The sequence below is a fragment of the Durio zibethinus genome, chromosome 3, assembly GCF_047325235.1.
Source record: "Durio zibethinus cultivar Kanyao isolate XHJ-2024 chromosome 3, ASM4732523v1, whole genome shotgun sequence".
Taxonomy (NCBI): Eukaryota; Viridiplantae; Streptophyta; class Magnoliopsida; order Malvales; family Malvaceae; genus Durio; species Durio zibethinus.
In genome coordinates this window covers 4,829,695-4,842,600 of record NC_143164.1, presented here as the reverse complement: position 1 = coordinate 4,842,600, position 12,906 = coordinate 4,829,695, and the positions used below count along the sequence as shown (strand labels likewise).

Here is a 12,906-nt window from a genome sequence, read left to right as displayed (position 1 = left end):
CACCAATTTAATTTTTATGATTCAATTCTAATCATTTTTTCGTTGAAGATAAGAGGTTTTTAGGTTCCGTTTGGTACAAATTTTTTTCTAAAGCTGGTCAAAATAAGTTTATTTACACTGAATTTAATCAATTCATAAAAATTATCTTTTCACGATCAAAAGAAAAACAAATTCTCGTACGACTTGAATCAACATCCGTCGAAAGTCTTTCCACGAACTAAAAGTCGAGTTGTAGACTGAAATTATATGGTTGGAGATCAAAAACAAAAGCAAGAAAACGAGAGCAAATGAAAAGCTTGTTCAGAATTAGCAGAAACACCTAGAGCATTTTGTTTGGAGTAGTGAATCAAACAGCAACTACAATGGTGACAAACAATAAATGTAAAAACGAGTGACAAAAAACAGTCAATAATTTGAGTTCAGAGCAACTAATTTGTCTCCATTATTGCACGCATAAGCATTGATTTTTAACGCCATGTCTACTTTGGCGAAGCATAAAATGTTTTTTCCAAACAGAAAATTAATATATAGATTTAGATTTAATCATGGCTTGAATTTCTTTTGCTTATTGTTTGGAAACAAACATTAATTGTCATTTGCGGATAGGCTTTCAGTATAATTGATTTTTTTTTTTTGGCACAAATCTTTTAATTTTTGCCTTTCGGATATACTATGTATCACATCATCAATGTCAATGTTGATAGGCTTTAATAATGAAAGGAAATTAAACTATGTTTACTTTGGAGTTTCAGGAGCAATTCATCGTAGGATTTTAGATATGTTTGGCACATAAAATTATAAAATAAAATTATTAATATGATTAAATTAATTAGATGATTTTATCATATCTTATATTTAATATGTGTAATGATTAAAAATATGATAAGATATTTTTTTTTAATCTTTTATTATGTTTGTTTAGTGTAAAATTAAGAGTCACATAAAATATTTTTTTATTAATCTATTTACTCTTATTTAAAGTAAAAATAATTTAAATTTATAAATTTTATGTAAATGTAATTAAAAAATTTTTAACTAAAAAATAAATATTTTATAATAATTTTTATAGATTATTAAAGAAATTCAGATGTTATATGAGAAACAACTAAACTAACCGGTCTTATGAACATGATTGTGGGCCTTTTTTTTTTTTTTTTTCAATAGTGGCAATTTCATTAAGAAATGAAGGTGGTGATACAACTTCAGTTTGGTTGACTACCAATTATTAGAAGTAAAAGAAGAGATGGAAAAGAGCACACTTCACTAAACCTGCTAACCATACCCCTGACAAACGATTAAGCCATGAAATTATAAATTCCGATCCAAGCAGAAGGAATTTGATGAATCATTATTATAATTTTTGGTTGAGGAAATTATTGATGATCGAATGTTTCTAAGACAACAAATCTCTGGATATCATCATTTTGAAGATGTTATTATTGTAACCAACTGTTTACATTTACATCTACCTATGATTATAAGTTCCAACTGGTTTGTCTCTATTTTTTTGCATAAGTGGACGATGAATATAATTTAATGATCAACAAACTATTAATTCAATGATATTTAATCGGTTTTAAAATTAAAGATTCCGATTTCAAATCTTTAAAAAAATTACTTAATGAAACAATAAATGAAAGAACACCTAACCTGACGGGTAAAAATAAAAAATATTAATTTAATTAATTTATATAATTACTTAAAAAAATGGCATTCAACATGGGTAACTTTTTACAAATGTTGAATCTTCATTGAATCAAAAGCATTAATCCAAGTTATTACTAAGCTGCAACTTGTTTGTTCGAAGTGTTTATAAATTTCACCCAACATGTTTGGCTGTCTTAAAGTTGTTCTGAATAAAAAATCACTTGGAGCCTGTCTTAATGACTGTTATTTATTGTATTTACCTAAAGACAGCAGGTTATTTATTGTAAGCTAACATCGTCTCCTGCCTCTTGCTTGGAATCAAAACTTTTTTTTCTTTTTCTAACGGCACCAAATTGGATAGCTTATTGCCCATGGAGGACAGCATCAACTTATCGGAACATGTACCTTTTTCCAGCTCTCCATGCTATACCTGGGTAGATTTAATTATATGGAGTATGCAGAGTTGACGAAAAAGAAATTTTTTATAATTACGAATTTATAATACATATTCAGTTGCTGTTTGAATTCACGCATGTCGTAAATTCCATGAAAGAGACTGTCGTGAGCAGAAATTTAAGAGGGGATGTTCAGAGAGTGTGAACAGGGAAAGAGAGAGAGTGGTGGGGGAATGAGAAGATGGTAGAATTTTTTGTGGCGACTGTCACGTGGCAATGCATGACTGCATGCAGCCCACCACTTCTTGGCCCTTTTAACTTTAAGATGAGAGAGAAACAGAGCAGAAAAGATAACAGCTAGCGGACTTTGCAAGGCAACTAGGCAACTAAAACCAAAAGCTATGGCCTATGGGAAGAAAAAAGAACTCTTCTTTCTTTTTACCGGTTCAAATTCAACGATCTCAATGACATATGAAAAGAAGTACTTATTACTGCTCAACGTTGTAAAAAAAAGGTACCAAAAGATGAACGGAGAAGTGGGAAAGTGTCAAAGTTTGCGTATGGAGGATTTCGAAATGACAGATGAACCCTTCTTGTTTGTTTATTTTATTTTTGTTTGTATGTCTGAGATATCTATATTTAGAGTATTCAGTAGTAGCCTTGTCCAGTCAGTTTTCTCCTTGCCTCTCATACTCTCTCTCTCTCTCTCTCTCTCTCTCTCTCTCTCTCTCCGATTACTCAAACCTTTTTTTTTCCCTAACATCAAATTTTTGAAAGAAAACTAGTATTGTTTGAGTCTGAGCTAAAGCTTAAACCATAAAACCTGTTAACCAAACACTTAAAATGAACCTCTTTGCACACTCTCAAGCTGTTGTCTTTAGTGCGAGTAATAACCCAATGCTTCATTTCTTAAGTCTAGAGTTTTTGTAGGTTGGGGTGTGTGCTTTTCTATATGGATTTAGCGGTTGTTGGTTTGGAGGGGTTTGTGGGTTCAGAGACTACAGGTTTTACTTCTCTTGCTTCAGATCCTGAGACAAAGCAGAAGTGGTACGGATCTGGGTTCCTCAAGCAAGAGAGATCTGGCAATAATGAAGATGACTGGAGGAGTTCAAAACTGGCCAAAAATGATGATTTTACAGCCTCCAAGGCAATGCTGCTCCAGCAGAGAAATGCTTTTTGGAGATCTAATGCCTCTATCTTATCTGACGGACAAGAACAGCAACAAATGCTGAGCTTCTCTGCTCCCAAATCAGAAGCCTTTTCAGTGGATAGGAGCTACGAAAATGTCACGTTCCCTTACTTTCACCTCAAATCATCTGCTTATACAAGAAATACAGGTATAAATATATTGAAGCAATGTTAACGTTATAGCATTGTTGCCTATTCAACATCATTTGAGGAAATGAAAGGAGTAAAAATGGCTGTACTCTGTTGGTTAATGCATGCTTGTTAGTTGTAGCAAAGATTAGACATGTTTTGTTATTGGTTCTTTGGTTTGATTCCATGGTTCTGGTGATGGGTCTTTTCATGGAAATCTATTACTGGTCTTTGTTATAAGTCTTGTCGATAAAAAGTGAGTTTTTCTAACTTTCTTCCCCTTAAAAATCATCTATTTCAAATATTTTTTATAATAAATCAAACAGTGAGTATGGGAAACAAAAGAAGAAAAACACAGACACGGAACGAATGGTAGTAAAGTGTGAGAACGAAAAGGTCCATCCTTTGATTGTTTTTGGGTTATCCTTATGTTTCTTTTTTGTTATCTTTACCTTTTCCCCATCTTCCTTTTGTTTTCTGTTTTCTTATTGTTTTAAAGACAACAAACCCATGGCTCTTGTAGCCTCCTTAAATGTTGCAGACAAGTTATGATTTCTGGGTTACCTGCCAAACCTCTTTCTGTAATCCTTTTTTTCCCTCTTACACTAGAATAAAAACTACAAGCCTTTTTTATTTCCACTGTGCTGGGATGAAAGTCTTGCAATTTTGGCTTTGTTACCTTTTCTTTAATCTTATTTGTTTTTCTTGATTTAATGTTTCAGGCCACAACACTGGAGGATTTAATGGTGCAAACATGCATGGGGTGTTAGCTGGAGCCAGAGGACCATTCAGTCCATCTCAATGGGTGGAGCTGGAACATCAGGCTTTGATCTATAAATACATAACTGCAAATTTGCCTATACCATCTAATCTTCTCATTCCTATAAGAAAAGCCTTTGATTCTGCTGATTTCTCTAGCTTTTCTGGTGGACTCCTCAGACCCAATACATGTAAGTTCTGTCTCTTCTTAGAGAAGCAAGAAAATCTAACTTTTTTGTTTTTCAAAATGCCCATATAAATTTTCTTGGTTGTTTCAAAAGTTGCAGCAAAGAGATTTCTCAGAAGGATTTTGGAATGGGAAGGGGGCGGCACCAATAGTGCTGCTCTTTACTTTCTACTCTTCTACTGAGTACTGATACTGAGATATTAATGCTCTAATTTTCCTCTCTTATCTTATTGGCCAAAAAGTGCTTTCTGGGTTCTTTTATGTATTTTTTCTTTCCAACCTGAAACCTGAATGCAAGTAAACACTGTTGAGCTAAAGTGAAAACAATGCACCAAACGCGCGTTACTTGGCTTGCTTCATAATCTGTGTCAATCAAAAGCATCACTGTCTGGCACTTAAATTTTCAAGTGTTGCACATTTTCACATTTGTTTTGGTCCCCATATGGGACAAGGCAACTTCACCCAACCTTTTTAAAGTAAGTAGGTAAAAAACCAATAATAAAGTAGAAAATTAAAAACTTGTACCAAAACGCAGATTAGCTAACAGAAAAGGAAATTGGCATCCATGCTTAGGCGAGGATCTTCCACTTAAAACTTTGTTACATTTCGTTTTGAAGTTAGAATTTGGAATTTGTTAATTGTAGTGTTTGTTTTTTCTTTGTTAGTCTGTTTTGTGACATGGGTGTTCCATTTTCTTTTTTTATGATGTTCCAACAGTGGGATGGGGAACTTTTCATCTTGGGTTCTCAAACAACACTGATCCTGAGCCAGGACGATGTCGTAGAACAGATGGAAAGAAATGGCGGTGCTCAAGAGATGCGGTTGCCGACCAGAAGTATTGTGAGCGGCACATGAACAGGGGACGCCATCGTTCAAGAAAGCCTGTGGAAGGCCAATCCGGCCATTCCGCCGCAGCCACCACCGCTACTACCACCAAGCAGATGCCTAATGTCTCATCCTGTTCAGCTTCAATGGTAGGGCCAGTCAGTGGCAGCGGCGAGTCCAACAGCCTCGCCATTGCACAGCAGCAGTTCAAGAATTTGCAGCCTGGAGGTGCATCTAATCTTTCTGCGGCAGATCCACTGAACAGGTGATAGAATTATACCCCTGCCTTTATTCCTTGTTTGTAAGCTGCAGTTGATAACATTTATCTTGACATGCATGCTAGGGTGCTGCCACCATCTGCCCATGTGTTCCTATTATCTTCTTTTGCTTTATAAAGAACAATAATTTTAGAATCTACTTATCTTCTGCATTCCTAAGAATCATGACAGTGACTGGTCTTTTTGGTTCCTTTTTAACAAATTGTTTAATACCTGTTACTTAAACTTGTTTATAGAAGCTTGTTATTTAAGTACAAGTTAGATTTTACATAATTTTTCGTGCATATTTTGGCTAGTCATTTGATGGATTCTAATTCTATTGATTATTGTTGCTCTTGCAGGTTGCTTCTGAACAAAGTAACTGTGGGTGAAAGGATACATGATACTGAACCAGGACTCACCATGATATCCCCCAGCGGTGACCTAAAATCTAAAGAGAACCCTTTCTTGATTCCCAAGCAGCAGATATCATATGTAGAAATTTCAAGAAATGAGTTTGGAGGTGTTTCCTCTGATTCACTCCTTAACGCTTCCCATAAAAACCCTTCCTTGATCGAGTGCAGAAAATTTGTTTCTTCTCAAGATCTTACTAGTCAAGAAACTGAATCCCAGCATTCCCTTCGCCAGTTCATGGATGACTGGCCTAAAAGCCAGTCTGATCGCTCAGCCATATCCTGGCCTGAAGTTGATGTTCAATCAGACAGGACTCAGCTTTCCATATCAATACCCATGGCTGTCTCAGATTTCATGTCCTCCACTTCCTCTCCCAACAATGAAAAAGTAACACTGTCGCCTCTGAGATTATCACGTGAATTTGACCCTACACACATGGGATTGGGAGTGGGCAGTGTTATTAATGAGCCAAACCAGAGGCACGCAAATTGGATTCCTGTATCTTGGGATACGTCCATGGGTGGTCCTCTTGGTGAGGTATTGCACAGTACTAACGGCAGCACAGCAGACTACAAGAACTCATCACTTAATCTTATGACACAGGGCTGGGATAATAGTCCTCGGATAGGATCATCCCCTACTGGGGTCTTACAAAAGACTACCTTTGGTTCTCTTTCTAATAGCAGTGCTGGAAGCAGCCCAGGAGCAGAGAATAACAAAACACATGAAAGTGCTAGCCTTTGCAATGACCTCCTTGGTTCAACCCTTGTCCATTCTTCCTCTTTGCCTGCTTTGTAACCACTTTACCCACCGACAAGTCCCTTGGTTGTGGAAGAAGAAGAAGAAGAAGAAGCAGCAGCATGAATTTTCTGTCTGACAAACATGGAACAATTAGTTATTAAAGCTTATATTATTATGTTAATCTCTTTAATTTTTGTAATTTGTACTTTTTTAGCCATGGTTTGTTCCTAAAAATTATAGATCAAACTAATTATAACTAGGCAATGTCAGTTTGTCTGAAATTTGATTTTCAGCCTTTCATGCACATGTTAGGTATAACTTGAGTTGGCAACATTGTTTTGTTGGCGAGGAATGGCGGTTGGTTGGTAAAATATGGCAGCTCACAGGTTTGTTTGTCTCGCTCTAGAGGAAGTTATAATTTCCATATACAGTGAACCTGGAACTTTTGGAGTTTAACTAATGGTAAGAATGGTCAATCCTGTTCGGTTAAGAAAGACACAAGGTAACTAACAGCTGAAAAATTGTCTTTTTCTTTCATGGGAACATAATCTTTCACTATTTAGAACTGCAAGGCCTGGTCCGGTGCCTGAATGTGTCTGCCAAAAAGGAACTCATTTCCAGAGGTATATCTTTCCATGAAAATCGAGACTGTTTCAAGTGTTAAGTCAACTTAGAAACAATGGGTAAAAATGTTACTTTCCGTTGTGTTATAGTCCAAACAACTTTGAAGCAGCCTGAATGTGGACCTAGGTTTGATGGGCATTCTCACTGGCTACTTGCAGCTGCCTATCCAAGTATCCAACGGTCTTCTGCAGAATGTGAAACCCAAGCCATAATCATTGTCGTCATTAAACTTCCGGTCATCTCCTTCTGCAATTACCGAATTAAAAAAAACCTCTGCAACATAATCAAGTGAAACAAAAGATTGAAGGAACTTGCGTACTGCACACATTTGCATTTGATGTTCTTACTGAAAGTCCTTTCTGCATAAATGTCACATTAGTTTTCCATCACGGAGTCAATTAACTGTTGTTTGCATGGGATTACAAGACTTCTACACCAAAATACTCATCCTTAACCTGTATGTGTCTATGTTAGCAATTTATTAGGCTATAGTTCTCCACTTTCCATGATTTATTTCAAAGATACAAAATTTGCAACAGCTGTACAGAAAGGATAAAGCTTTCCCTCTCCCATTTACTCCAATAACCTAACCAATCATACTTTTTATTGTCTCATGATTTTGAATATCTCAACAATAACAGGAAATATTCATGGAAAACGGTCATTTGAATACAAACATTAAAATTACACCTTTCATAGATCAGTCATGAAGGGTATATTCCTTTTGTCAAGATTTTCTATTCTAAGATTTTATAACATTCCTTTGCAATACATTGGTTTTTTTAAAGGCAATAAAGGCCATACTGAGCCAGGCACCAGATTCTGGTAGAAAATCGATTTATTTTCCTGCATTTTTCACCAGTCTATAATTAGGAAAACAAGATCAAGTCTGGTTCAGCCATCTACTGAGCTGAAACTTAACTGCTAAATCAATTATTTGTCTTATAGTAGAGTAGGAAATATTCATGTAAAACGATCATAAAGAATACAGATGCAAACATTCAAAGCCACCTTTCATAGTAAAACCTGGACATTCCTTTTGTTAATGATACCATTTCTTGGCAACGCATAAGTTTAAACTAGGAAATAAAGGCAACACTGAAGCAGGCCACCAGATTTTGGTAGGAAATTCATTTATTTTTGCAGTAGTTTTCACCAGTCTATAGGATACAAAATCATGAAGTCTGGTTCACTCATCTACAGCCTGAAGTTCAACTGCCGTAGCAAAAGGCATTTGTAAAACCAGTGCCAACAACATTAAAAATCTTCTTACCTAAGTAATTGGTTACTAGCATTAATTAAGAATCACACAATTTGTCTGAATAGCATATGAAGTCAAAACCAAACAATTAAAATATAGAGGTGTGCATAACCCTCCCCAGTGACATTGCTCTTGTTGTCTGATTAGGGCTTTAAACACCAACACATTGTTTTAAGGAGCTGGTTACTGTCACAAAGCATATAAGTAAAATGCTTTGTGCAGATCATACAGCCAACTACTATATGCCTTTGGAAATCATTTCTAAATTTACAATCAAACATTTGTTGTTCCCTAAAAGTTTGCCATCTAATCTCATGATCCTAATCATACAAATTCAAATGACAGGAAGTCAGTAATGTTGAATACTGAACAGGCACCCATATTCAGCCAGAATGAAAAGTCTCACCTAACAATGTGATGTTGTGCATGAATTTAGAAGGACATCCCACCAATTTCCATTTCAAACATTAAGAACAAAAAGTCCACATCCTAGTTGAGGGTAGGTCTTATTAGATGAATATGAAATAGTAAGAGCTCATATATCTAAACAAATAAATGTGATTAGAATATTGGCGCTCACATATTCTATGGGTGTAAATGGTTTGGCAGGAGCACTCAATACGAGGAATTTGCTTATAATCATACATCTCAACCAACAGAAATGATATAGACGAAGTATAAATGGTAACTAAAACACCATAATTAGAAGAAGACTGAGCAGAGAAGCCAATCTGTTTTCGCAGGGCCTCTGTGAAACAGTGGACTATGTCTTAGGTTTCACTTTCAATGGCTTTAGTTTAGAATTTATGGGCTGTCACCAATTCAACTTAGAGCTTTGATAGAATAAGCACTGGCACTCTCACAAGTCACACCCTTTTGTAATTCATTAATACAAGAGAAAATTGAAGATAAAATAAGAGAAGTTTTTAGCTGCAGTTTTTCTTATGAAAAGTTGATAAGTGATTATAAAAAGAATAGATAAAATCTTCAACTTATTCAATATTTTGACAAGGAGAATTCCTATTTGCTGTGAGATAGACTAAACAAAACCCCGCTGCAGATTTGATTTCAGAAATTCTCATTTTATCAACCATGATAATTACGCTAACAGGGTAACGCGATTCTTTTAACAAGACAGAACCGTCCAAGAGAACGTGAGTTTCATATGGCATAATAATTAACTTTTTACGCCATTATGGTCTTAATCCAATAAAACGTTTTAGAATTGTCGATCCATCATCTCAGGTATTAAACCGATTTTTTGATTCATTTTTCGATTGGTAAGCGATGTATGGCCCTATGGTGTTCAGGTTGCAACACAACATCCGTGTTAGCATTCATGCTATGGGCCATCATGAATTATCAGCGTTGGGCTTTCATTACCACCCTCGCATTAAGCAAATATACCGCTTCAACAAGAACGATGTTGAACTCTAAATCCAAGGCGCTCGTTTTTCCCCTTTCATGGTAAAAAAAAATCTTCTAGTTGTACACATTTGCAGATGGATATGGACATTAGAACTACTTATCAGATTTAATCACAACTCAAATTACTGTTCAGAAAAGCAGAGCCAATTTTCATTTCCAAACTAAATCCTAGCGTAAGAAGCAGGTTGACCTCTTGAGAGAGATGATGATGAAAAAATTCACACCGAACGAGAAAAAATGACCTAAAATTTTGCAGTAAGTGAAAGTGAACATGAGGATTCAGAAGGGAAGAGAAGGGTGAAGAAAGCATAGTTCCTCAATCAGATATGTATCAATGAGAATGCACATGCACAATGAATAGCTCAATCCCAAAATTAGTCAAATAATACCCAAAACATAACACCAACAAATAAATGCTAGAAAATTTGAGGAGCAAAGAAATAATACTGTCAATCCAGTAGTGCTAATTCATACATCCACCATCAAGTAAAGAATATAATTCAATCCAAGGTCCATTTTTCACTCATGGGTAAATCACCTTGTCATCCCAATCAACTTCAGAATTCAAAGACCAAAAGGTCTAGAAAGAAAAAAGACTATATTTGATGGAAACTAGAAAGTCTAAACTATGAAAAAAAAATAGAGAGAACAATTACCAAATTTAGAAAAATTTTACTAAGCATGTAAACCTTTTTCCACAAAAGAACAAATTCACAAAGCAGACTCTGCTAAGAGGACATAGATTTCAACTTCTTTGTGCGTTTGGCTAGAGGATACATGCTCTTTTTTACTTTCCGAGCCTTCTTCACGGATTTAGCTTTCTTTACCTTTTTAGTCATAGGAGGCATTTCCCTTATAGGACCTGGAGGTATCCCTTTCTTAAGTGCACTTCCTCTAGGAGTAACAGAGGGCGGTAATCTCAAACTTAGTGGAGGTAAAGGGTTGTGGGGCTTCCAAACCAAGTTGTTTTTCATTGAAAATCTTACCCTCTTTGTGCTATTCTCACCAGTTTTTGCGGTTCCACCACCTTCACCATCCCCTTGACTGGTTAGCTCCCCATTCTGGGATTTACGGCCATCTGTACTCTTTGCTCTCTTTCTCTTCTTAGAGACAGCACCATTTACTTTTGGCAAATTGCAGGCATTTCCAACATCACTATTCAAGCCCACTTCTGCAGCAACCTTCTCAAACTGGAGCTGAAGGTTCAAAATCACTGATTTAGTAAATGCTATCAAATCCCCATCACCATTCTTCTCAATAGTAGAACTGGCACTTTCTGCAGGTACCAGACTATCGTTCTCCTGATCTGCAGTGCTACATTCAGCATCCTTGCATTTTTTAGTCGTTTTACCACTGCCCTCAGTCACCTTTTTGGCCTTCTTGCTCTCCTTCAACACCTTCTTGGCAGTACCATTAACATTAACTTCAACTGGCTCCAAAACATCATTAGAACCATCCACTTCTATCTTGTTAGCAATAGGTATCAATTCAGGCACCTCATCTTCTTCATCACCTTCATTACCCTCAGGAATCGAAATATCAAAACCCAATGATGTCATATCGTTCTCCAACTTCAAGAATTCCTCGTGTAATGCTAACACAACCTTTCTATTACCTTGATAGCAATCCACTGACGAACCCAATTCATAAAACTTCGTAGAGAATCCCATTATCAAACTAATCGTCCCCAACACAACCACATCATCACCTTCATCAACCTCCTCACCAGACCTCTTAAGTTCCAACAATCTCCTTCCCATTTTAACAAACACATCGAATACATTACTCCTAATCTTCCCAACCAAAACCTTATCACTCACTTTCCCCATAATTCCAACAAATGGTTCCAACAAAACCTCAACAACCTCTTTTTTTACAGGAAGAAAGCGCCTAATTTCCTCGAGAAAAACCAAAGCAATGTGATAATTAACGCCATTCCCATTAAACTTATCATCAGCTAAAAAAGTTCCATCAACTAAAACCCTAATCGAACGACGCGAAAGATCCAAATCCCACGACCATTTCTTCAACATACTAAAAAAGCAATTCAAAAACCTACGAATTAAGAGGCAAAACTTATCTAACCTTAGCTTATCAATTCCGTTCCACTCGCGACGCATAGTAAGAAGAAAAACAGAGAAATATTGGATAGATAGACCTGGTTCGAGCTTCGGGAGAACCGAGGAAAGCTTATCGATGAGGTCGGACTGAGTCGGCAGCTCGTCGGCGTGCCAAACGCAGTAGAAAAGACCTTTCCAGAGCCTCTTCATCTCTTCATCCGAGACTTCGGTCTGTGAAGGAAGCCACGAGTTGAGGAGATACCGTACGGCTATTTCTCGGGTCGACTTGTCGCAAGCCGCTAGTTGCTTTATCAGGCTCGGGCCTTCTCCGGCACCGGATCCGGTCATGTTGAGCCGACTTAAAAAGATGCCGGAAGAAATTGAAAGAAAAAAAAGAAATTATTTGAAATTGATTAAGAAATTGTTAGGAGAGGAAGTCGTCGGAGTCGGAGATTTCTTTCCCTTTTGCTGCTAAAGAGGAATAAACTGAAAAACCCTAGGGGCAAATATGGAAAAGAAAACCTAAACGCCAAATGGATGGCAAGAAGTAAAACGATGAAGAACGAGGTAGGCTTGAGGACTATCGCTCGTTTCTTCCTTCTGTTGTGTTTGGGCGACGCGATTACCAGGATATAGTTCCGGATGCTCCCCGGTTTCTTTAATGGTTCATTCGGGTACTAAGGTGTGAATTCAATTTTACTTTTTTTTTTTTATTAAACACTCATTAATAGTTTTCTTTTAATTATTAAAATTTAAAAATTTTATCTGATTTTAATTCATAATAAAAGAATATGACTTAAATAAATATGTAACATTAGTGCTTTAGAACTTTATTATTAAAAAGACCTTAATATTTTTAAAGTTAATTTTAGGTAATCGTAGGACGTAATATTTGGATGACAACATTTGAGGTCTATCCATAAAATTGATTGGATGGTGACATAAAAATTGAAAACAGAAATATCATATTAAAATTTGATATAAATATATA

The 12,906-nt window shown here is 36.2% G+C and overlaps 2 protein-coding genes and 1 non-coding gene across 3 annotated transcripts; 1 reads left to right on the top strand and 2 right to left on the bottom strand.

The window, feature by feature from the left end:
- Positions 1 to 2,464: 2,464 nt before the first annotated feature.
- On the top strand, positions 2,465 to 6,834 carry LOC111278634 (growth-regulating factor 1-like). The gene is made up of 4 exons (XM_022865291.2): positions 2,465 to 3,379; positions 4,082 to 4,309; positions 5,023 to 5,395; positions 5,750 to 6,834. Exons 1-4 carry the CDS (start codon positions 2,995 to 2,997, stop codon positions 6,597 to 6,599), a joined length of 1,836 nt encoding a protein of 611 aa, XP_022721026.2. The 5' UTR covers positions 2,465 to 2,994; the 3' UTR covers positions 6,600 to 6,834.
- Positions 6,835 to 8,998: 2,164 nt separating this feature from the next.
- Positions 8,999 to 9,083, bottom strand: LOC149519563 (small nucleolar RNA snoR8a). The gene has a single exon (XR_016341242.1). It is a non-coding gene; the product is annotated as a small nucleolar RNA snoR8a (small nucleolar RNA).
- Positions 9,084 to 10,279: 1,196 nt separating this feature from the next.
- On the bottom strand, positions 10,280 to 12,635 carry LOC111278549 (uncharacterized). The gene has a single exon (XM_022865181.2). It carries the CDS (start codon positions 12,261 to 12,263, stop codon positions 10,584 to 10,586), a length of 1,680 nt encoding a protein of 559 aa, XP_022720916.2. The 5' UTR covers positions 12,264 to 12,635; the 3' UTR covers positions 10,280 to 10,583.
- Between the last annotated feature and the right edge of the window lie 271 nt (positions 12,636 to 12,906).